Below are 26,291 nucleotides of genomic sequence, written 5' to 3'. Positions count from 1 at the left end.
AATTATAATTTAATTCAATTATTTAAAACTGGATATTTGCTAGTTTGGTTACATTAAAACATATTTTAAGGGTAGGAGTGACCTCAAGTGAAGAAGAGGGTTATGTCGATGAAGACCGCTAACATCACTGGTTTTGGGGCTAAGATCAGAATGTACTATCTGTTTTGATATTACATTTAATCTATCCTTTCCTCGTTCAATGAAGAAATAATCTTTCTAGACTGAGGTAATTTTTATGTTTGTTCTTATCCAGAGTGGAGTGCCTAATTTTCTCCATATTAAAACACGATCATATGTTCAACTCTACCCTCCTGGGGAGGCCAGTAAATAATAATATTACTGATTTGTCAACTATCTGATGATGCTGTGAATTGGAATTTTAAGACGGACAGTGAGCAGAAACATTGCAAAGATAGCATCTTCAAGCTCTATTCTCAACTTGACTCTCTTAACCCCAAGCCTTACTCCTTCATCCCCTGACCCCAACATGAACAAAATCCAAGCAAGCTTGTTTTACTCACAGCTGAACCCAACCCCTGTTCCTCTTCTTCATAAAAAACTTTCTTACTGCAAGATGACTTTCAGATTCGTTACTGATTCCCTTAATGTAAGCGTTGTTGCCTGAAGAGGTCTCTAGTTACTCAATACTAGAAGACCGAAACATGCTCATGACTGTGTAGCAACACATTGCTGCTAATGTAAAAACAAATTAAAAGTACTGCTCTACCTCGGTATTGAGCACTCTTATATTAATCTCGCTATCTTATCTAACTGGTTACCTTACCTCTGGAAAATAACAACCCCAAATGATATATATATATATATATATATATATATATATATATATATATATATATATATATATATATATATATATATATATATACTGCATATCAAATTATTAACGAGTTTACATTTTTTATTAATATTTAAGGAACGAGTGAATAAAAATCTATGACACTTTGAGAAAGTACTTACGATAATATTCAGCTACTCCAGTCAGAAAATAAAAGTATTTAAAGCAGTATTAGCGAAATTATGGCAGAAGCTAGGAATATCTGTTGATTTCAGTGTATCAGGTTATTAATGAGGTTGAGAAAAAAACACAATATGCCCATAACTTGTTTATTGAAATAATTTTCAAACATTAAATGAACTAGGAAAAATGCTTAGAACTCAATAACTACATAGCAATTTCTACGTTGACATAATTAGTAGGGGATTTCTGAAACTGTCAAAAAATGTTATCTCGTTAAGAATTTGACACACAGTATATATATATATATATATATATATATATATATAGTCATCCGCATACGGTACTGTTTCGCTGTTTCACAGCTCATCAGTGCGGCTAGACAAATAACTCTGTCAAGCCAGGACAGAAATCCGACCGCCCAAATGACAGTTGGAGCTTCTAACCATTGTGCTATTCGGCTGTTGCTATGCAGCCAGTGAATTAACAATGTTTTGACATTGTTCAAATACCTAAGCTCAATTTGTTTACACAAAGAACATCGCTTAATATGTTAATGGTAATTTGTATATCACTTCCCAACATGCTCAACCCAAGATGGAGAACATTATAGTCATCCGCATACAGTACTGTTTCGCTGTTTCCCAGTTCATTAGTGTGGCTAGACAAGCAACTATATATATATATATATATATATATGTGTGTGTGTGTGTGTGTGTGTGTGTGTGTGTGCGCGTGTGTGTGTGAGAAAGCACGCCTAACAGGCTAAATGTCGAGCCTCTAGGTCTCACCGTCTCCATTTTAAATTTCACACACACACACACACACACACACACACACACACACACACACACACACACACATATATATACATATATATATATACTTTTTTTTTTTTTGCTTCATTCTTATATCTGATGAAGCAGTCACTTTGCTGATATATTAGAAGGGAAGGAGAAAAATCATTTACTGTTTGCGTTAAGAGTTGAAACAATCTTTTCTATCAATAAGATTTCTTTAATATTTTCTTACTCAAGCGTCTCTCGCGATCTGGGTTGAGATGCCAATAAATCAAAGAAGATTTCAATATATTCTTTTAATCTTTTCTACACAAAACTGAATTTCTCTTGTAAAGAGAGCTTGGCGTCTTTCTTTTTCGCAATGTCGAGTACAAAAAGAATCAAATATTTATGCCAGTATTTATGGAAGAAAAAGTTTTTAAAGACATCACCAAACTTTGCCCATTGCGTTCATCCTTCTCAGTTCTCTTATAGTTTTATGACATCCCTGGCCTTGGTAGTGGCCATCTTGGACGACAATAGCGTCTTTGTGTATGCGAAGAACCACACCAACATTTAATATTAATTGGGTATGAAAATTATTCTTTCAGCGAAGATATAAAGTCATATATTTATAAATTTATTTTTATTAAAATAAAAACAAATCTACATGGTTGCGACACTGCTCATGTTTGGGACAAATCGCTGATTAAAACCAGAAGTTTTCCTCAGGCCACTTAATAAATGTTTTCTTTCCACAGAAGAAACCAAATTTTGGTTTTTGTCCAGAATTCCCCCGATATCAAAATGGAAAAATAAAGAAACATCTTTATAATGTACGTACCTGTGACAAAACAAAAATATCATATTCCAAAATGTAAATTGATCTAGTAGTTTTATTTTTACAAAGAAAATCATTTTTAAGCAACTAATGGGAATTCATAGGCATTACAGCATAAATCTATAAAGTATGAATTATTATTGAGTTACCTCCCTTTGTTTATTGAAATTTTGTTCATAATGGCAGATGAGACAGTTTCTTCTTGGTACTGAAAAAAATTAGATTTCCTTATTTAAAAATAAAACTACTTAGGTGATTTTTGGAATATGACATTTTTAATATAAGGCTAGTTTATCAACTACCTCAAGCTAGGTTTTAATGTTCTTTTTGGAGAGCTGGATTGTGTGTCTAATTCTGCTCTCGTGAGGAAGCAAGTAAATAGAGAACTAATTGCTCAACCAAGGCTTGAAAGTCTAGTCTACCTTACTATTTACTCCATAGTTAGAGGTCCCCACCGTTTCTCACCGGCATCGATTGAGTTCAGAAGCAAAGAAAAGTTCAAAGCGACTGAAATAATTGCTGGAATAAGAAAAAAAAGACTAGTAGTATTTCAAAGTTTTCATTCTTTTAAATTAGTTGCACAAGCAAGGCTTGAGAGTCTAGTCTACATTACTTATTTTGGCAGGGGGAAGGATTCATGGATTCATACATTTTCTCACCCAAGAGTATTTGATATGTCCCGCAAAAGGGATATATTCGTTTGAATTTGCTGAGTGGTCTCGACTGTGGCTTTAGAATTAATCGCCTTATTGAACGAATGTCCATGGTGTGAACTGGCAATATCCTTAAGCGTGAGGCTTTTGGCATATATTTTGTCTCTCTAAAGTTGCTTTACCAGTCAGTATCTATGGTTTAACCGACCAATCATATTCTTGTGAGGAGGAACCCGGATATACTCATATTCTTTAGCTCCGTTTTACATCAATATTCGTGGAAGTGATGTTATGGACCCGACAGAAGTCGAACCTGGTATGCCGATGCCAGAGCCCGTGCCTATAACCACTACACCACATATAACAAGCATATTTGCTTCCTTGGAAACATGTGAATCAATTTTGATCTGCAAGTTCTGGTGGTAGTGATGGTGTTGTTGGTGGTTGTGGACGGGAAGGGTGAACAGAAACGAAACGAATTTGCCAATCGAAGATTCTGCTTTGTCAAAAGAATTAGCCAATCGTGTGAATGAGAAAAACAAAGTGAATGGGCAAAATTTTTCATATCGGACAAATGGTATGAATGTCCGATCTACAAAATAAGAACTTTATTGATCTTGTTGACCGCAGTATCTTTTCATAACTGTTCTAGATAGTGTACGGGTGTATGCATGGGGGGGGGGGAAGAATGTGTGTAGATGTGTTTGTCTTTCTATTTCTCTCTCTCTCTCTCTCTCTCTCTCTCTCTCTCTCTCTCTATATATATATATATATATATATATATATATATATAGACATCCACATACAGTACTGTTTCGCTTTATCAAAGTTCATCAGTGCAGCTAGACAAGCAACTACCTCAAGCTAGGTTTGAAACTCGACCGCTTAGATGACACTTGGCACTCCTAACCCTTACGCTATTCAGCTGCTGCTAAGATGGGTATGTGAATTAACAATGTTCAAATATTGTCCAAACGCCTAAGCTCTATTTGTTTACACAAAAAGTATTAGTGTTGGGACGATTAATGGGAATCAAAATCGGGAATTGGAAAAATTTAAACTTTCTTGGTATTAAACTCGGTATTGGAATCGGAAAAGTTTGAACTTTCTTGGTATTAAACTCGGTATTGGAATCGGAAAAATTTGAACTTTCTTGGTATTAAACTCGGTATTGGAATCGGAAAAATTTGAACTTTCTTGGTATTAAACTCGGTATTGGAATCGGAAAAATTTGAACTTGTTGGAGTATCAAACTCAGTATTAGAATCAGAAAAATTTGAACTTTTTGGAGTATCAAACTCAGTATCAGAATCAGAAAAATTTGAACATTTTGGAGTATCAAACTCAGTATCAGAATCAGAAAAATTTGAACATTTTGGAGTATCAAACTCAGTATTAGAATCAGAAAAATTTGAACTTTTTGGAGTATCAAACTCTGTATTAGAATCAGAAAAATTTGAACTTTTTTGGAGTATCAAACTCTGTATTAGAATCGGAAAAATTTGTGCCTATTTGTCGATGCAAAAACAGATTCCTTTAATCATCGTTTTTTATCTGATTTTGTTTAAAACAAACTCTTCCACCGTAGTGATGATAAAATATATATTAATTGATTTTTAAACTAATAGTAAAATTAAAATCTCTCACAAGAATGTCTTTACGTTTGAAAAAATACCTACACATTGTACATGTGTTTTTTTTTTTTTTTATCGTAATCGGGAAAAAATAACAACTTCATAGTTAAATATTTAGAGATTTGTAAAAAATCGGAATCGGAATCGATAATTGTAATTGTATTGGAATCAGGAATTTGGTACGGAATCAGGAAAAATATTATAATTGTTCCATCACTAATATATATATATATATATATATATATATATATATATATATATATATATATATATATATATATATATATATATCAATCAAGGCAATAGGAATGAAATTTTTACGCAGTAAAAGCAAGTTTAAACGTCAACCGAATATAAATAGAGAGTGACTCCCCCCAAAAAAAACAAAAGCTAAATGGAGGCCATCTAGAACATATGCTGTATAACGGAGCCTAGTATTTTGATGTGATGTTTTGAATACAATAAACTAGTTATGACTAAAGTTTCATTTCATTCGGACAAAACACTAAGAAACAGAGCCTACTTAGATTTCGGGCCCGTGTTTTGGGGGGGGGGGTCACCCTGCATTAATATTTATATATTTATATATTAATCCAAACCAAATAACTCAGGTCCACTCTGACCCAGAGTGGTAGTACCTGTTAGGGCCCCAACTATGGGTTAAATAGAAACCGATGTGAAAACAACAAATATATTCTATTAAAAAAAATTTTCTTCAAAATCTTTGGATTTGGCATTAAATAACCCGAAAAGGGTTGATATGCCGTAAAACAAAAACAACCAACCAACCAACCAAACCAAATAAATAAACAAACAAATAAAAAAGCTCAATAAAAACACAATGGCTTTTTGGACTCTCCCAAAATGCCTTTAAGATTCTAATCTTACTCGCTATAACGCCTAATCACATAGCATTCATTTATAATTTTACATTAAACGATCGCATTAGCATTCTTGTCATTATTATTACTGTTATTTTTACTAGTCGTACTAATGGGAATGCTACTATTATATGTATATCTCACTATTACGCTTTTTTATTATTATGCTACTATTATATCTCAATTTGGCCAAGATCAAAGTGTAGCATCTGTTCCGGCAGATACTGCAAGCTATGACTAGCAAAGACCAGATGTGGGGGCAACCCCACATGCCTGACCATTAACCAGCTTCCATTTCCCACCTCTCGGGAGCTGGTCCCCTTTTTCCCTTCCCCCTTCCTTCACTCCTCACATTAAAAATCGGCCTTGTGCCTAATTTGCTCGGTGGGGGAGCAAATAAATACCATCTGTTCCGGCAGATGCTGCAAGCTATGACTAGCTAGGACTAGCTATGACTAGCAAAGACCAGATGTGGGGGCAACCCCACATGCCTGACCATTAACCAGCTCCCATTTCCCACCTCTCGGGAGCTGGTCCCCTTTTTCCCTTCCCCCTCCCTTCACTCCTCACATTAAAAATTGGCCTTGTGCCTAATTTGCTCGGTGGGGGAGCAAATAAACACCATCTGTTCCGGCAGATACTGCAAGCAAAGACCATATGTGGGGGCGACCCCACATAATAGACCTTGGTCAATGTAGGGGCAACCCTTCATACCAATTGTCACTATCCAGCTCCCTTACTCCCCGGGGAGTTGGCCCCCATTTCCCCTTAACTCCTCACATTAAAAATCGGCCTTGTGCCTAATTTGCTTGGTGGGGGAGCAAATAAATACCATCTGTTCTTCAGATGCGGCACTTCCATTTCTTGTCTCTTTCAGTGGAGGAGCAGTCCTTCACGACTGAGACAATTTTTATTTTTGTACCTTTTCTCCACGTTAAAAAACGACCCTGGTGTCTAACTCTATCCCGTGGGGAGGCATTGTAAATAGGTCTTTCAGTGGAGGAGAAATCTTTACCTTTATTTTTGTACCTTTTCTCCATGTTAAAAAACGACCCTGGTGTCTAACTCTGTCCTGTAGGGAGGCATTGTAAATAGGTACTATTATATCTCAATATTAATATTTTATTATTAATTTTATTTTATGTTTATTCTATTCAAATATCACTATTTTAATTATTATCATTATTAAATTATAATCACATTTTTTTTACTTTATTACCTTTCTGTTCAATCTTGAAAGACAAAGGATACCCCTTAGGGGCAGTAGTATAATTACAGTTTTTACTTCTTCTTATTACTGTTGGTAGCAACTTTATAACCATTGCTCCGATTGGCAGCAATTGTACTGTTTCTTATTTGATAGTACTATTGTGTTATTATTCTCTTTTTTTCTTTAATTTTATGAATGAAAATGGTACTCCAAAATTTTTATTTTAATGTATGGCATAAACACTAATATTATCTCCATATTTCATTTCCTTTAATGATTTCATTTTAATTCTGACTACAATATTTACATTATTATTATTATTATTATTATTATTATTGTTGTTGGTGTTGTTGTTTTTATTATTATTATTATTATTATTATTATTATTATTATTATTATTGTCGCCATTTTTTATATTCTTATCATTATTAATATTGATATGATTTTATCACATTTAAATTAAATTTAGTTTTCTTTCCTTATTTATGTTAGGATTGTATAACCGTGTAACGTTTTTAGCACGCATCGGCAACTGCAAGCGAATTTTTATATTCCTTTAAGCTACATTGAATTTCTTTTCCAATCGGATTGTTTCTCGCTCGGCAATTACTTTTCCCACCGGATTTTTTTTTCACTCTACAACTCACTTGTGTGATCTGCTGACTTTGAACATTTGACTATTTGTTTTTTAAAAATCTTTGTTTTTTGGATTTACCATCGAGTGTGAGTCTTCATACACAGTGAACCTTCTATACCCGTTTTTTCCCCCATTTTCCCCTATTTTCACGTTTTAAGTTACACGAACACTTTTTTTGCAATTTATGACTAATCATCATAAAGTGCCGTTTCATTTAATGCCATAACCAGCAAATTTTAGTCTTGATTTTTATTCAGGCTGCCAATTCATGTTGTTAACCACTTACCATTGTCACCTTTCTCTCTCTCTCTCTCTCTCTCTCTCTCTCTCTCTCTCGATGATGATGATGATGATGATGATGATGGTGATGATGATGATGATGATGATCATCATCATCATCATCATCATCTTCAGAAACTGTTTCTCATCAGAAAATACATTGAGGCAATTGCCAGCGCTGTGTCAAGGAAGGTGGGCATTCTCTACCGTGCTAAAAGACTACTCACACCTGAGAGTATCCTGTATTTCTATAAGGCTGTGGTTCACCCTTGCATGGAGTATTATTGTCATATCTGGGCTCGTGCATCTGCCACTTGTCTTTCGCTCCTAGACAGGGTTAAAAAAAGAGTCACTAACCTAATAACCCTAACACTAACCCTAACTCCAACTTCTGTCCCATCGCCGAAATGTGGTATCCTTGTGCCTGCTTTACAAGTATTTCAATTGTAAGTGCTCTGCCAAACTTCGACAACAATACCCTCGACATACCCGACAAGCAGCTAAATCCCACCCTACACTGTAGAGATCCCTAGATACTGTAAATACTTCTACTCGAATAGCTTTTTTCCTCAGACTGCTGCACTTTGGAATTCCTTCTTGAACCCCTTCTTCCCTGTCTGTACTGGCATGCAGAAATTCAAGTGTAGTGTGAACAGACATCTCACTGCCTAACTTCCTAAATAGTATCCCTGCAAATCTGGTCCCGAATAGTAGGCCCTCACGACTAAGTGGTCGTGTGATTTGTTTCGGGTGAAATGACAATAAAAAAAACAAAAAGAAACTGTATGCAGATGCAGGAAAGTATAGTTTTGCCGGAAAATTTGCATAACTATGTAATCATTCATATCAACTTTCAAATTCTTAGGTTTGATAACCTAAAAGCAATTTGATTGACGAGCATCACACACACACACACACACACACACACACACACACACACACACACACACACACACACACACACACACATTCATGCATTAAAAGGCACATGCGTAAGACACAGAAACAATTTTTTAATATTAGATATAGATTTCTTTCGACAACTTATTTTGTAAATTATATTAGTTTTATACTGGACACCATTAAACGGACAAAATTGATTGTTTACGATTTGACTCAAAAGCTCGTTTGAACGCCTTTGATCATGAACTCTTTATATTTGAATTTTAACACTTAATATTTGACCTTTAACACTTAATATTTGACCTTTAACACTTAATATTTGACCTTTAATACTTTATATTTAACCTTTAATTCGGTTCTCATTTCTATCGACCTACATAGTTTTTCAATTTTTAAACAGAATTTGTATCATAGCCTAGAAGACGTGTAACACGATTGCTGCCGTAATTTGCTTGATTTTAATGTCGCATGTTTAACAGCTGAAAAATCGAAAATTACGTAAACTACTGCTAATAACTTTCACCTAACACATTAAAATTTATTTTTCAATCGACTTGTGTATTTTTAACATACTGAAACGGTTTTTAAAGTTTTTCTTCATTTAAAAATAAGCTACACCGTATCGAAAGTCGTTGTTAATTCTATATCTACAAAGCCTCTGACGCTATGATACAAATTAAAAAAAAAACCCTGCAAATATTATCATTCGTAGACATTTACGCGCTGACGACACTACCAATTATGGCAACACTTCAAAGGCTGTAAATAACCAAGTTCTCTCTGATTCTCTCTCCCCTGATGCTGAGCACGATGTACAATGGTGAAAATGGTGATTAATTTTAATGCATCTAAAACAAAGCTTCTATCTTTACATCATCAATGATCTGATCTCCGTTTGGCATCAACTGAAATGAATTGCTCTCGTCTTTGGGAGGTTCTATGTTTTGACAAGCTTCTCGATCTAACCTTTACTTCTGATCTGAAATGGAACACATACATCAAATGCGTTGCTAAGGTCACTGGAAAAATTGTGGAATTACTCTACCGTTCCAGTATCACACTCTGATGCAATTCTCTACCTGTATAAAAGTCAAAAAGCCAAGTACGTCCAAGGATGGAGTACTTTTGCCATATCTGGGCTGCATCTGCTAAAAGCACCGTATACTATTTTGACAGAGTTCAAAATAAACTTTGTAACCTATTGGGGGATATCCTTTTCTCTTCCTTGCAACCTTTTTCCAACAAAGGAGACGCTGTGAGCCTGTCTCTGCTTTATTGTTATTTTCATGGCAAATTTTCGTCTGAGCTCCAATCCTCTAAACTTTCATAAAACACACTCGTCTAGCTGAAATCACTACTAATAATTTCCCTCACTTTATCTGTGCCTAAATCTAAACGTAGCTTCTATGAATAAAGCTCCTTTCTTAGAACTGCATGCCCGTGGAACTCTCTTCCGTTTTCTTGCTTTCCAGCTGACTACAATATGGTCGTCTTCAAGTTCACTGTAAACAAGTTCTTGATGAACCATCCCTTTAAATAATCCAATTTACCAAATTTCCTCTATTAACGATTACTACGATATTGTCTCATTAACTACTGTACACTAATTAACCCTTATTCTCGAGTGGCCTACGGGCCTTGATAAGTGGTGACTTCTTTTTAAAATAAAAAATATATATATCACAACTGAAAAGCTATTCAGATTGAAGAAATTTAATTTTCTTGCATTTGGTAAAAGTTAATTGTTGTATATATATTTTTTCATCTTGTTTTGAATTGTTAACTATAATACACTTTTGCCAAAAATTTTTGGTTCTGCTTCGTAATTGCAGCGAAATTCAAAAATTTAAAGATTGAATTTCAAATGAAACCAATGGTATGTGCTGAATTGTCATGTCGCAGTAATGAAAATATCCAAAAATTATGGAAAACGGTAAGGTAGAAAATAATTATTAATGAAAACAGTTTTCGAAGATAATTAGCGAAAATGAAGTTTTGCTAAATTGGCCAAAGATTTTCTGTTTTCAGGAAAGATTTATCTCCCTTTTGTTACAATTAGAACTCTCGCAAACGCCAGTAGGAATTTCTGAGTTCCCATCAGTCTGCTATTTTGACATAAACTTGTTACTGTTTGAGTTTGAAACGATTTTCATTGGTTGAAAATACTTAGCACTTTTTTGTGAAAACTTACTTGTTTTTGAAGTAATTAAAAGAGCGAATCCCAATGAAGCAGAGAAAAACAATGGGTAGCAATTCAAGCCATTTGTAAAAGATCCGATGCCAGCCAGCGATAAAAAAAAATTAAAAGGAAAGAAGAGGAAAGAGTAGGCCGAACGAACAACAAAAAAAGGAGTAACTTATATCAGCTTGTCAGCTTTTCTATGCTCATCCGTCTCGCACATCAATTTCTAATCTATCACAGGATGAGACAAAATCTATATTATTATATAAAAGGAAGTTTGTGTGCCTGTGTGTTTGTGATTTCGTTCCCTATGAACTCGAAAATGACTGAGTTGATTTTTATGAAATTTCACATGAAGGTACTTTATGTGCCTGACAGTGTTCTTAGATAACTCGTGTTGGAATGTCTTTGTAGCAGTTAACAAACTATTTACTATAAGCGGATCAATGCCTGGTGCCAAAGTGATTCGGCCACACTGACCAATCGGTTGTCAGGGCGCATTGATTTGAGCTGTCCCCTTAAGGATTATTTTTAGCCCTTTGGGATTTCATCCGCGGTCGCCAGAGAGACGCCAGCAAGCGACCTATACAGACCTCTCTCACTCACCCCTCCCACTGCTACTTGTTGACGAGTGCAGTCTGATGGTAGACGACACCTTAAAGCAGACATTTACACTTTCTTTCTTTCTCTTTAAGCTGAGATACAATCTCGCCTTTTCTAAATAAACCCTTTATTATTGTTTTGTTAAAAGCAATGTCGTTTGGCCTTGTGTTTATTTAAGCAATTATTAAGAGAGAAATGTACAACATTTCCCTCCTATAAAATGATGACCCTGACGTTCAAACGTATTCGAACAATAAGCTATCACCCAGCTTCGAACGGGATGATAGAATGGTTCCATCGACAATTGAAAGCTGCCTTACACGCTTACCCTGACTAACAGTGATGGAGCGAATACATACCTGTTGTTCTTCTTGGCTGTCGTGCAGCTATCAAAGAGGACCTGGGATATTCTCCAGCCAAACTTGTCTATGGAGTACTTTTATCGCTGCTAGATCAGATGTTGATCCCGATAGAACTAGGATTGTCAGATCCAGCTCTGTTTATAAACAGACTGCAAGCTTACTTTAGTAAGCTCCCACCCATGAAACCTAGGGAACAGACCATAAAATCTTGGGTCCCCAAAAACAATTCTTCATGGACACATGTGTTTCTTAGAAAAGACTGTGTGAAAGCTCCTCTTACACCGCCTTATGCTGGTCCTTATCGCGTGTTATCATGCACTTCTAAACTTTTCATCCTGGATATTAGATGCAAAAAAGAAACAGTATCTGTTGACAGAGTGAAAAGAACTTTTCTTGACTCAAAAACACAAGACACACATATCCCACCTACATTCACACAGCAAACACCTGAAGTGAATACTGAAATGACAACTATGTTACGACTACACGTAATGGCTGCCATGTACATTGGCCCAAAAAATTATGCAAAACTTTGTATATTTAAACCCCTGTAAATTCGGTTTATTTAAAAAAAATAAAAGAAAAAAAAAGGAATTTTAAACCCCTGTAAATTCGGTTTATTTAAAAGAAATAAAAGAAAAAAAAAAGGAATTTTAGCTGGAACTTTCTATTCTCATTACCCCTTTATATATACTTCATCGGCAATATAAACTTCCAGACATTACGTTGCCTTGTGTTTTGTATTTTTCTAAAGACTGCTACCTTTTTAGTTTTCTTCATCGGTTTTTCGCCTAAGCAGAGGGATGATGTAGCAGTTAACAAACTATTTACTATAAGCGGATCAATGCCCGGTGCCAAAGCGATTCGGCCACACTGACCAATCAGTTGTCAGGGCGCATTGATTAGAGCTGTGCCCTTAAGGACTATTTTTAGCCCTTTGGAATCTCAGCTGCGATCGCCAGAGAGACGCCAGCAAGCGACCTATACAGACCTCTCTCACTCACCCCTCCCACTGCTACTTGTTGCCGAGTGCAGTCTGATGGCAGACGACACCTTAAAACAGACATTTACACTTTCTTTCTTTCTCTTCAGTCTGAGATACAATCTCGCCTTTTCTAAATAAACTCTTTATTATTGTTTTGTTAAAAGCAATGTCGTTTGGCCTTGTGTTTATCTAAGTAATTACTAAGAGAGAAATGTACATTTCCCTCCTATATCTTCAATAAGTTTCAATAATCGATAATAGAAATCATCTAATGAAAGAAGGAATAGGCGATTTTGACTAAACACAGTCTAACATCATAAGTGAATTTGAGAAAGTTTATTACCACACAAGCAGAAAGGCCCAACATATAAAATCAACAGTAGTTTTTTTTTTATATAACGAGGGCATATTCGAAATGAATATTTCTGTTTAAAGCACAATTTCACAATAATACTTGACTTTTTCGTTTTAAACTTAAATTCAAGCCATTATCAACACACAACCAGTAATGCTTGACAGATAAAATCAACAGTATGACAAGGGCATGTTCGAAATTAATGTTTCTGATTAGAGCACAACTGAAGCATGATACTTGACGTTTGCATTTAAAACTATAATTCAAACCAATATATGTATATATATATATATATATATATATATATATAAATAATTTTGTAAAATCAACAGTAAATTCTTTACAGTGCAATGTAGACCAGAATATATATTGTGAACTGCGAGAGGCATGTGAGCTTTCGCCAGGTGCATTGCAATGGGTCTTCGATTAGAGCAGGCAATCAATCGATTTGATTGAAAAATGAGCGATTTCATCGATTTCGATGACAATAAAAATATGGGAGTGTGATACATACGTTGATCATCATCGGGTCACCCTGTTAGTAATTTTATATGTTTCGTATTTTTCTTTGAGTTCGCACATCCCTTCACATATGTACTGATTTTTCCCTTCCCGAATAAACGCATTTCTCACTTGATCTTTTAATGTTTTATTTTTTTTTATTTTATTACATTTTATTACATTTTCACCCCAAACAAGGCACATTACCACTTTGATGTAGGGGGCTACTATCAGGTACATAAGCTACAGCGGCACTATGTGGGGAGTTGGGCAGCAAGATGTCGGTTCACATTACACTTGAACTTCTGCATGTCAGTACAGTTGGGGAAGCAGGAACCCCAAAGGGAATTCCAAAGTCTAGTGGTTCTGGGGTAGAAACTACTGAAGTAGAAGGCTCTCCTACATCTAGGGATCTCAGCTGTGAAGGGCTGGGACTTTGTTGCTTGTTGGGTTTTGTCGGGGGTATTTATGCTGAGGGGACACAAGTGCTTGCCGTTCATTGGAGCATTCACCGTTAAAGTACTTGTAGAACAGGCAGAGGGATGCTACATTTCGTTGATGGGACAGAGGCTGAAGCTTAGATGACAATTCAGGACCTATTAGGTTGGCGACTCTCTTTTGAACCTTGCCTAGGAGTGAGAGACTAGTAGCAGATGCACCGGCCCAAATATGACAACAATACTCCATACATGGGCGAATGGTGGCCTTATAGAGGTACAGGATGCTTTCGGGCGTTGGTAGCTTTCTAGCATGGTAGAGAGAACCTACATTTTTCACAGCGGTCCTGGCAATGCTCTCAATGTAATTGTTCCAACTCATGTTTTCTGTGAACGTTAGGCCGAGGAGTTTAAAAGATGTACTTTCAGAGTCTTTGGCCATTGCTATTGGTGGTAGGTGCTCTCAAAGAATAATAGTAATAATAATGATATCAATATTTGCAACGGTGAGATCAATCGCAATAATGAGTTTCTGAAATCTTTTTCTCTATCTCTACTATTATATAAAAGTCACTTTGTGTGTGTGCGTGTGTGTTTGTGTGTGTGTGTGTGTGAGAGAGAGAGAGTTGCTTCCTCATAGGTTCTGAAACGGCTGAGCCTATCTTTTGCAAATTTCACACAAAGCTAATTTATATGTCTGGCAGTGTTCTTAGATATGTTCTGTACACAAATTAATCCAATAAGTATTGAAAATCGAAAAAATCCGATCTTAAAAATAGTTTTTTTTTTTTCTCTTATAGATAAAAAAAAATGAATAATTTTTACAAGGGAATATTTTGCGTTACACCGGAAAGGGAGATAATAAAATTTCAGCAAATCATTTCTCCATAAAAAAAAACAAAACAGATTCATTATGATATGAAGATATAGCTTAGACGCAAAGCATTTGACTACAGATCGAATGATCCCCTGTTCAAGCCCGAGTGTTCTTCACCATTCTATTTTAATTTTTTCTTATTAATGAGTTCAATTTACGATAAAAGAAGAGGTACCATTTAAAATTGCCGCAAATCATTTCGTCGTTGGCATATTTTAAAACTAAGCAGAAGTGACTTTTCTGGGACATTCATCGTCAAGCCAAAATATCAGTTGACGTGATTTCGTAAACAAACACAGACGAAATTTGATGAACGGCATTATCATTATTATTTTTATTATTTTTATTTGGAGAATTATTTCTCATAATATATAATAGTCAATAGAGGATTGATTCTATAATAATACATACCCAATCTGCATAAATTAAAATATCATGTTTAAGCGTATCATACGACAGAGCAACACTGGGCTGCCAGCTAGTTAGTTTTTAAATAAGACCCAAAAATTATGACCTTATTTAAATGCTCTACGAGCTTGTATTTGTACTGATAAGCGATTCTAATTTATCTATGTATTAATACCGTAGTACCTTTTATGTACGTACGTACGGGTGTCACGATTTCCAGATTATATTTTTTTTTCGATCGGGAGATCCTATTTATTAAAAAGAAGATAGAAAGTGATAACTAGGGCTATGACAACAGCATATTCTTTTTTTAAATTTTTTTTTTTACTTTCAGGTATTTATCCCATTAATATCTTATATGTTTTTATGTAGAGTAATGTGGTTCTCGGTTGATTAATTGTGTCTGTGTCGGATATATACTCAAGTATAAAAACAATGAAAAGAACATGCTGTTGTCCTAGACTTAGTGATAGCATAATACGAACATTAAATTAGTATATAGGGTCGGTAATTAAATGTTCGTAGTATCTTATCACCTTCTATCCTCCTTTTTCAATGAATAGGATCTTCTGATCACTGAAAACACAATATAAAAAAAAATAATAATAAATAATGATGCCGGTTGGGATCGTAGGTGAAACTTAAATATACCTTCTTGATATTCTGGCTAGAATCCAAGAGTAGTATAAACTTCTGTCTAAAGATGGTATAATGATATCGTGTGTTTTCCGTTCGCGCCGGGCGTCCATACAATGGAAATATGTTACAGTCTCCTATAAGAATATTGGAGATAAACCGTAATAACCAGATATATTCTGACACTATATTAACCAGATTACTTAAATAAATAATTTTACAGTAAATGGCTATAATAAATGATATCGCGAGATCTCCATTCACGCTGAATGTCAACAGAACGCCTAGCAGCAATATATTACATATAAATGATGCCGTTGTGAAAATTTCACAGGTCTCGCTAGTCTATATAAAGCAGCAAATGTATGTGTGTGTGTGTGTGTGTGTGTGTGTGTGTGTGTGAATATTTAACCAATAAACTCTTAAACTACTGGTCACATAACATTGAGATTAATGGGAAATAGCAATCATACACCAAAGATTGTTTACAACAAGTAAAATCTTTGTGTGAATGGATGAATAACGCGTACAGAAATATGTTAGCAAGTTAAAATGCAAACTATTCATTTTAACTTGCGGATATATTTCTATTAAGTGTACGTTATCTATCTGTCGATAGCTCAAATAGTAAGGAACGTGGCTGGAGCGCTAAATGTTTCGGTTTCGATTCTAGCTGATGGTACCCAGGTTATTTTTTTTTTAATTTTTGAAATCAGTACTATATATTAGGTACAATATAATATTCAATAGAGATTTAGCTCTGTCATAATATATACGAGATCTGCATGATCTGAAATATATTTAATCATATTTTATGGTTTTATGGCCAGGCAAGGCTGAGCGACTTGAACTAGTCGTAAATATGTAGTCTTTTGGTTATAACATTTTTGTTTTATATTTGGTTGTCCAAAAGTTCGTAAACAATAGCGAAAAACTGAATTTTTATGTATTTTTTAATTGTTTTCGCGTTTATAGTGATCTTCATCTTTCTATTCCAGATGACAAATTGATAAAATGGATCTGCGAATTTTGATTCGTTACTGCTAGAAGTGAGTTTTTTTTTTCAACTAGGAAATCTGCAGAAAAGATTCGTGCTGTAAGGGTGAAGGAACAATTGCGTACGTGGCAATCTCAAAGTAGTACAAGCTTTTCGATACTGGCGATATGAGTCTTGAAGATAAGCCTCGTTCGGGACGGCCGTTAAAATTGGATGATGTAGACTTGAAAACCTGGTTGAACAGAGCGCCTTCATCGAACGCTCGAGAATTAGCTGATGAGACTGAAGTTGGCAAATCGACAATTCACCAACACTTGAAGCAACTTGATTTTGTTCACAAAAAGCAGCACCAAGATCCTCACGAATTTACCGAAGCGCAAGCTAACAGACGAATTAAAATTTATCAATCGCTCAGCAATTCATTGGACGAGCGTTTTTTGGAAGTGCATTGTGACATTAGTCGAGAAATGAGTCTATCTTGTTTAGCACAATCGAGACAAATGATGGGTTGGAAGAGTTTGGGAAAATGATGGTATTTATTTTGAGGATTATTATTTTTTTTTTTTGTTATTACTTGGCGAGGAAAATTTCAATTTTTTGCAAATGTTTACGAACTTTTGGGATAACGTAATAATTAGGTCTTTGAATTGATAATGTCCAACAAAAAAAGAAAAATTAGTTCTTGTAAAGGAAGGTAAAAGCTATAGAAAAAAATGTTCCAGAAAGAACAAGTCATCTCTTTTTTTCTTTTTCCTTTCCTACTTGTTTTATCTTCCTCCTTTTTTTTCTTTTATCTTCTTCCTTCTCTTCTTCTTCTTCTTCTTCTTCTTCTTCTTCTACCTCCTCCTCCTTTCCGCATCTTTTCTCTTTCTCCTTCTCACTCTTTTTCTTGTTTTCCTTTTCCTTTTTTCTTTTCCTCCTCCTCATGCCATCTCCTTCTTCCCTTCTTTTCTCTCCCTCATTTTCCCTCTATTCTCTTCCTCTTTCTCATTTCTTTTTCTTTCTCTAGATTGTCGCTGTTGTTATTGTTGCACAATATGATGATTTTGTTGGCGTTGGTTTCCCCGATATCTTTCTATTAAGAATTCTTGCTAAAAGGATATAGGACACTTACATGAGGGATCACATGAAGGTTGTCAACGTTCCTTAGTGAAAATATCTCCATGAACGAACTGGATTCGAACTTGGCACACCCAGGTTGTCAGTCAGTGTCGTTAACTACTTAGCCACCGTCATCTCCCTGTCGCTGTTTTTAGTTTGTCCTCAATCATACTAATCCACTAACACATTCATAGGTTTAATAGTTCTTAATTCCCTTCATTCCTGTGGCAATTGGTAGAGGCTTGGCAAATGAAGCAAAAGGTGCCTTCCTGGCTGGGTTCGAATCTCATGACCGGCAGGAATTGTTACCCTACACCGATTATTGCGTAAGCATGAAACACTAGTGTCTGTACGTAAACATGAATAATTATATATATATATATATATATATATATATATATATATATATATATTTGGTAAAAATGGTAATTAGTAAAACCTGAAGAGAGTGCTCAATGCTATTGCAGAGCAAATATGCCTTTTATTTCTTATTACCGTTTTATCTGTTCAGTTACATATGTTTCGGTTGCCGGACCATATTTACAATCCAGCAGCATCATTAGACCTTACAGAAATGGTTATAATTATTTGGAAAAACGATTTTAAAAGAAATACGAGAGAAAAAAAAAATATGAGAGAAAAAAGAGGAAAAAAGAAAGAGGGGAAGAGAAAATAAGGGGGGACCGGAGATCAACAATGATTAAGTTTGAAGTTTAAAATACATTAGATTGTAGTGTGTGAGGGGGGGTTAGTAAATTCAGCTAGACGCGGGTGAAGGTGTAGTGATATCGGGAGGGGAAGAGGGGTAGATAAAAGGGAGGGGTAAGGGGAGGATGGGGGAGGAATTTCAATTTTAGGTTTTAAGATTTGTCTGTTTAGCTATACACTAGAGTATATGGTTTGATGGGAGAGAAAGAGAGGGAGAGAGAGAGAGAGGGGGAGAGAGAAAGGTTTAGTGAACATGTCATATGCATTTGGCAGGGTTTCATTTTAGAACGCTCGCAGTGGGCACAGCAAGTCCAGGCGTACATCCGACAATGAATTGTTTTAGGCAGTTAAGAGTGAATACATATGCCAATACACGCGCACATACGCACACATACGCACACATACATACTCCTATAAACACGTACATGCATATATATATATATATATATATATATATATATATATATATATATATATATGCACACACAAATACACACGTATATATAAAAGTATATCAACATATATGCATACAATCACATACGCACATACAAATATATACAGAAAGTACGCGGAAACATACAAGCCAAAAAATGCTCACACATGCACACACCCATATATACGTATACACACGGACACGCGTATACATATATATACATATACACACACACACACACACACACAAATATATATATATACATATACGCGCACATATATGTACATATATGTATATATGTGTATATATGTATATATATGTATACGCGTGTCTGTTCTACTCCTTGGCAAAATATTGAGGCTTTTAAAATAAAATTGAACAAATGCTGGGATAAAATTATTATTATTAGATGTTGTGCGCGCTGCTAAAGATGATTTCCCTAAAAAACTTTGTGGTGTAGTAAAGGCTTAAGAGAAACATTTTGAATAATACTTATATCATATTGTTTCTTCAGTATTTGCTAATCATTTACTGTAATTGGGTTTGTAATAAATTATTTTGTTTATTTTGCAACAGTATTTATGCCCCCCCTCTCTCTCTCTCTCTCTCTCTCTCTCTCTCTCTCTCTCTCTCTCTCTCTCTCTCTGGCTCGTTCTCTTAAACAAGTAGCTAATAAAATATGTTGAAAAACACTTTGAAAAAGAGTAAAAAACATATTTAATTTTAAAAAGGAAGCACAAAATAAGTGGATAGTCCTTAATCCATGGAGTTTCGAAGAAATACTTCCTTCTCATCAAGGAGTAGGGATTAGCAAAATGCGGGATCGGATTTTGCTTGCAAAAGTATTTAATGAAGTTGCAAGTAAGTCATAGATCTTACTTGGTAAAAAATAGTGAGGCAGAGGGAATAGGGGGAAGAAAAAAGTGATTTCACGTGAATGGATGGTCTGGTGAAGGGTAAAATATCCAATAATGGTAAAATCCAAAAAAACAATATATATATATATATATATATATATATATATATATATATATATATATATATATATATATACTCGTACAACCAATTTTTTTAAGTATATAAGGCAAAGCAGCCTGCACATCATTTTTTTTCAAGAGCGTTAATATCAGGTGATGAGGGAGGTCATTCTTCTTTGCGGATCCAGGACAAATAGTTGTCTCTACACCTCTGCTGTGTTATATGAGCTGTTTGGCTTGTCGCATCATCTTGTTAGGGAGTTCAAACTTCATCACCAAACACAGAATTATACCATGGGGGAAGTGCACCTTCAAAAATTTTCTTAATGTAACGTTCTTTGTTAATCTTGACCCCTTGAGGGAGAAAAACAAGAGATTTCCCTCTTGTCTATATCACATTATCCCCCTATGCTTCAGTGGCAATATGCCTAGTTTGAGGTAACCAAAAATAAAACAAAATTAAAAAAGCTAAAAAAATGCTAAAAAGAAGCTTAAAAAAACTAAAAAAAAAAAAAAATCGGAGAAACTAAAAAGCTAAAAAAGTAAAAGAATTATAAAATAGCCGAAAGCCTTGGTTCGTCTATTTTGAACTCTGTCAAGGCAGGATGAGGTGCTTCTAGCAGCTCTTGCCCAGATGTGGCAGCAATACTCCATCCTTTACTAGGTAAATAATAGTATACATATAAATGAATAATCTATGAAACTTCTATTTTATTTATGAATATATGTGGAAAAACGTTTGCATCTTATACATCTTATCTAATTTACAAATCCTGTACATTATTCTTTATTGTTTGTGCTCGGAGTTCTCACACGGACCATCATCAGAGACTACTTACTGATAACAATCAGCAGGGTTTCCTGGGGTCTGTATTACAAGAAATCTCTCCAGATTTTCAGTACTTTCTACTTCTTTGAATGACTTTTGCAAATGAATTAGCATTATCACAAAAGTCGCTTACCATTGACTTCTTGCTGGCAACGACCTTTGGTAATCACTGGAATTTGGGTGGAAACAAGCTTCTCCAAGATCCCAGTTCTCTTTACAGTCATCCTGCGAAAAAATTTAGTTAGTGCTTTCCTTCCTCGGTCTTTCCATCCTCCTTGACGCTTCACGACTATATAGGGTGGCACCAGTCTATGCCAACGCTATAATTTTATTATTATTATTATTATTGGCTCACATGGAGCTTTCACACAAGTCAACAAACGATCTGATCGGAAACCTGTGGTATTCTCTGGAAGCTGAGTGACAACAAGTCTCCCCAGACGTCCAGCCCTCTCCACCTCCTTCGATAGCATTTGCAAATGAATTTGCATCATCGCAACAGCCGCTTACCATTGATTTCTCGCTGGTAGTGGCCATTGGTTTATACTGGAATTTGAGTGGCACTCAGCCTCCCCAAGGTCCCAGTTCTCTTTGCGCTTGTCCAGCCGAGGTCTGGTTGGCACTCGCTCCTCGGTCTTTCAGTCCTTATTGACCCTTCTCGGCCCTTTGGTATAATTTTTTTTGGGGGGGGGGGGATGCATGATGGGGGGTATAGAACTTGTAAATATGCAGTTTCGGTGTTCTTCATTCCCTGTAACGCTTATTCGTTATATTGTCTTGTATTATTCTCCGCATTCAAGGGTTTTCCTTAATATTTCAGTCGTTTTCATTATCGTTAGTCATTGTACTTTTGCAGTTATTCCTCTGATTCCAATTTCTGACATTCTTTTTTCGAAGTTTTTCGGGATTGTTCCTAGTGCTCCTACTATTATCGGTATTATCTGGACTTTCTTCATCATCCAAATCCCTTTTAACTCTCTGGCTAGCTCTGTGTTATTATTATTATTATTATTATTATTATTATTATTATTATTATTATTATTATTATTTTGTGGTAGTCTGAACTTATGGATGTTTTTACTTAACTGTTTTTTCTCTTGATCATCAGGTCAATTTCGTTGACTGTAGACATCCAAGCTGTACCTTAACAATTCCGCTGTTCTTAACAAGCAAGCCTTTTACAAAATTGGAAAATATTGTCTTTTCAATCTAAGCCTATGTGTATTATTTATTAGATATAATAATAATAATAATAATAATAATAATAATAATAATTATTATTATTATTATTATTATTATTATTATTATTATTATCATCATTATTTTATATTATTATTATTATTATTATTATTATTATTATTATTGTTGTTGTTGTTGTTATCGAAAATATTCAAATGTAAACTAATTATTTTTTAAAAATGTCGGCCAATTAGCGAATGATAAATTCTTAATATTGCTTCAAGTTTAAATTCTTTTCCATACATGAAATTTTAATTCTTTAGAGCAGTTCAATAAGAAACCCCAATTATTTTCTTCCATACTGAGCAGATTGGCCGCAACCGGCAAGAAATATTCTTTCTTCATTTTTTTCTTCTTTTTCTAGATGCACTCTCGCATCTCTAGCAATTCCTTTTTGTCATGCGAGTCGCTCTGTCAGACTTCAATATTTTTCAAAATATCTTTTGAACTTAAAAAATATACGGTTAAGCTGTGAGGTGGAGCCTGACTTTGGTAGAGGCCATTTTGTACGACAATAGCATTTTAGTGCATGTCCAAGTAAAACACAGATATTTTATATAAATTTCGTTCAAAAATTGTTTCTGTAAAGGGATGAAATAAAGTGTTTTTAGTAGTGTTGGGATGATTAATCAGAATTTGAAAAAAAATCGTAATTTTTGGGGGTATCGGAATCAGAAAAATTTGTGCATATTTTCCGTTGCCTAAAATGATTCTTTTTTTATTTAATTTTTTTAAAACAAAATTTTCCACTGTTGGTAATGATGGTAAACTAATAAATATTTATTGATTTTAAATTACCAGTAAAACTAAAATTTATAGATCCTCCCCCACAAATGTATTTTTACATTTGAGAAAATATATGCACATTTGACATGTGTTTGTATGGTAATCTGGAAAAATAACAATTTTCTAGTTAAATATTTATATATAAAGAATCAGAATCGGAACCAGTAATTGTATCGTAATTATCAATTTACTGCGGAATCAGTAATTGTATGAGAATCGGGAAAAATATTGGAATAGTCCCATCACTAAAATATATATTCAATTATAGAAAATAAAAATAAATGAAACATGTAAAGAACAGAAAAGGTCTCCAGGTAGCAAGCGCTACCTGAAACATCGGCAAAACTTAGGAAAAATGAAATTTTTGGAGTAAAGCATTTTTATACAAGAAATACTTATAATTTCAATCATTTATACAAACATGTACTTGATGAAGAAAGTTGAGTTAGTAGTCAAAAGTCAAAATACAGTATAACTCCTATAATTTGAACATCCGCTTCGTTCAAATTAGAAGATGCTGTTCAAGTTTCATGATAAAAAATGTGCTGCAGTTAACTTTAATTTTCTAAGAATTTAGAAATAGTAAATGAAATTCATTGCTATATGATACTTCAAGTATATATTAAGTTGAGTTTACGATATATTGCAAGTAAGAATTGTTAAATATTATTACCAGGAACAAAAACATTGAAAATAAATTAAATCTACTCTTACTTGTTAGGTATTTATTACCTAACTTATCATCTACAGAAATCATACATTTATGTAAAATACAGTTTGTTTAGTTGTTCATTGAATGAGTCTCATTACAGTTTCTATTTTCATCGATTGAGCTCTCGGGCGCTGCCATTGTATTCCGTAAGCGATCACGAAAATCTACAATTTCTTGGTTCTGTAGCTTCTTTATGATTATATCTCTTCGGAGTGACATTGCTTGCAAAACATAGTTGTCACTAAAGTAAGGACTTTTTTCTAGAAATTTTATAACCGTTTCCATAGACTTTTCTGCATCATCCCATGATATTGCTTCATCAGTGTTCTTGGTTATTACAGTGTCGCTATTTTAATCATCATTACTGCCTCCAGGATATTGATCAGTAGTTTCCTCATCTTGTTGCATCCACATTTCAACATCATTTGCATTAAGTGATTTAAGAACAGCGTGGTTGGTCGGTAACCGTTTGGTTTCAAGAATTTTTTCTAGACCAGATGTATTCTCTGATTCTTTCAGTTCAGAAGCCTGTGGTGCTAGGCATAATTTACCCCATGCTTTTGTTAATGCGCTTGCTCGAACTTGATTCTATGCACTTGCGAGAGAAAATATGGCATCTTTGATAGTAAAATGGCGCTGAAAATCGCTTATACTCACGGTACTATTTATGATATTCATCATGAAATCATTTCTGTAGAAACATTTTAAGTTCCAAATAATCCCTTGATCCATAGATTGGATGAGAGAAGTCACATTAGGTGGTAAGTAGCACACAAAAATATTCCCGCAAGATGACACTAGTTCTGACTCAGGAGGATGTGCTTTACAATTGTCCAACAGAAGCAAGCACTTTGAATCAGGTTTACTTAATTCAAGAAAACGCCTCTGGACAACTGGCACAAATTATTGCAAAAACCATTTTTTAAACAACTGTTGATTCATCCGTCCATTTCGTGAAGAATAATAGGATACTGGCAAAGGCGAAACTCCTTTCAATGCTCCGGGACACTTTGATTTGCCGATGACAAGAAGCTTAACTTTATGAGTTCCTGAAGCATTAGCGCATACCATCACTGCTAGTGTTTCTTTATTTAATTTGAATCCTTTTTTCTGCTCCTTGGATCCGGCTACTGTTTTTGTAGGTAAGCACTTTCAATTTATGCCACTTTCATAAGCGTTGTAAACATCCTCTGATGTTAAACCATAATCGGCAATTATCGTCTTGACTTTGTCACAATAATTTGATGCTTCGTGTGCATCAGCAGACCGTTGTTCGCCTGACATTGTTAATTGCCTTATACCATGTCTACTCTTAAAGCTCCTAAGCCAGTTGTCACTGAAATTTCATATCTTCTGCAATATTCAACTCTTCCTTAAGAGATTTTTCTTAAGCAATTAACATGGACCCAGATATTGCTACACGTTCATTTCATTTTGCTACAAACGACTCATGCAATATTCGATTGAATTCAACTTGCTTTGGTCTGCGAATGTTTTTTATTTGAAGAGAAAGGAGCAGCCTTCAATATTTCCTCCTTTTTTTTTTTAATTTAAAACAGTGTACTTCTTTCAATCTTATAATCTTTCAATATAAGGCTATTTTCAACTCCAGCATCTAATTTTTCTATAATTTGACGTTTTTCGAGTAAAGTCATTGCCACTTGTTTTCTTTTAGAGTTGCAAGCCATTGTGATGGGTTGTTTTACACTATTTTAAATATACCAAATATAGCAATCTGAAAAAAAATTTACAGTTAATGTAAATTAATTATCAATAGCTAATCTACATTAATTACATAGTACCAATATTAACATTTCTGCGCAATATCTGACTAAACCATGTAAACAGTTTTACTGCAACTCCACATCAAATATGCTAATGCAATTTCAATTACGAGACTTTAGAGAAAGTCCAGGTTTAGAAGAAGTCCAACTTTAGAGGAAGTCCAAATGAGAGGAAGTCCAACTTTAGAGGAAGTTCAAATTAAAGGAGTTTTACTGTATTTATAATGCGAATAATATGCATATGTAAGTAATACACGTATTAGTGAGTGGACGATTCCAATATTTTTACTAATTCTGATGTAATTCCTAATTCCGATACAATTACCAATTCCGATTCTTTATAAATCTCTAAATGAATACTGTAAAAACATCTCGTAAATGTGCAGATATTTTCTCAAACATAAAAATACACTTGTGGGGGATAATCTATAGATTTTAGTTTTAGTAGTAGTTTAAAATCAATAAATATTTTGCACTAGATTCCCGATTCCGATACAATTGCCATTTCTGATTCTTTATAAATCTCTAAATATTTAATTATAAAGTTGCTACTTTTTCCCTGATTACCGTAAAAACACATGTTAAA

General features: G+C 34.5%; 2 protein-coding genes across 2 annotated transcripts in view; both read left to right on the top strand.

Moving 5' to 3' along the window:
- Window positions 1–26,291, top strand: part of LOC145241350 (uncharacterized) — a 105,499-nt gene that overhangs the window by 58,783 nt on the left and 20,425 nt on the right. The window lies entirely within an intron of this gene.
- On the top strand, window positions 17,304–17,666 carry LOC145241689 (histone-lysine N-methyltransferase SETMAR-like). The gene has a single exon (XM_080104815.1). The coding sequence runs from the start codon at window positions 17,304–17,306 to the stop codon at window positions 17,664–17,666; it is 363 nt and encodes a 120-aa protein (XP_079960941.1).

The sequence above is a fragment of the Euprymna scolopes genome, chromosome 20 (genome assembly GCF_053919585.1).
Source record: "Euprymna scolopes isolate OS-2025 chromosome 20, ASM5391958v1, whole genome shotgun sequence".
NCBI classification, from domain to species: domain Eukaryota; kingdom Metazoa; phylum Mollusca; class Cephalopoda; order Sepiida; family Sepiolidae; genus Euprymna; species Euprymna scolopes.
The sequence above is the reverse complement of the archived record's forward strand: the minus strand, read 5'-3'. Positions and strand labels throughout refer to the sequence as shown.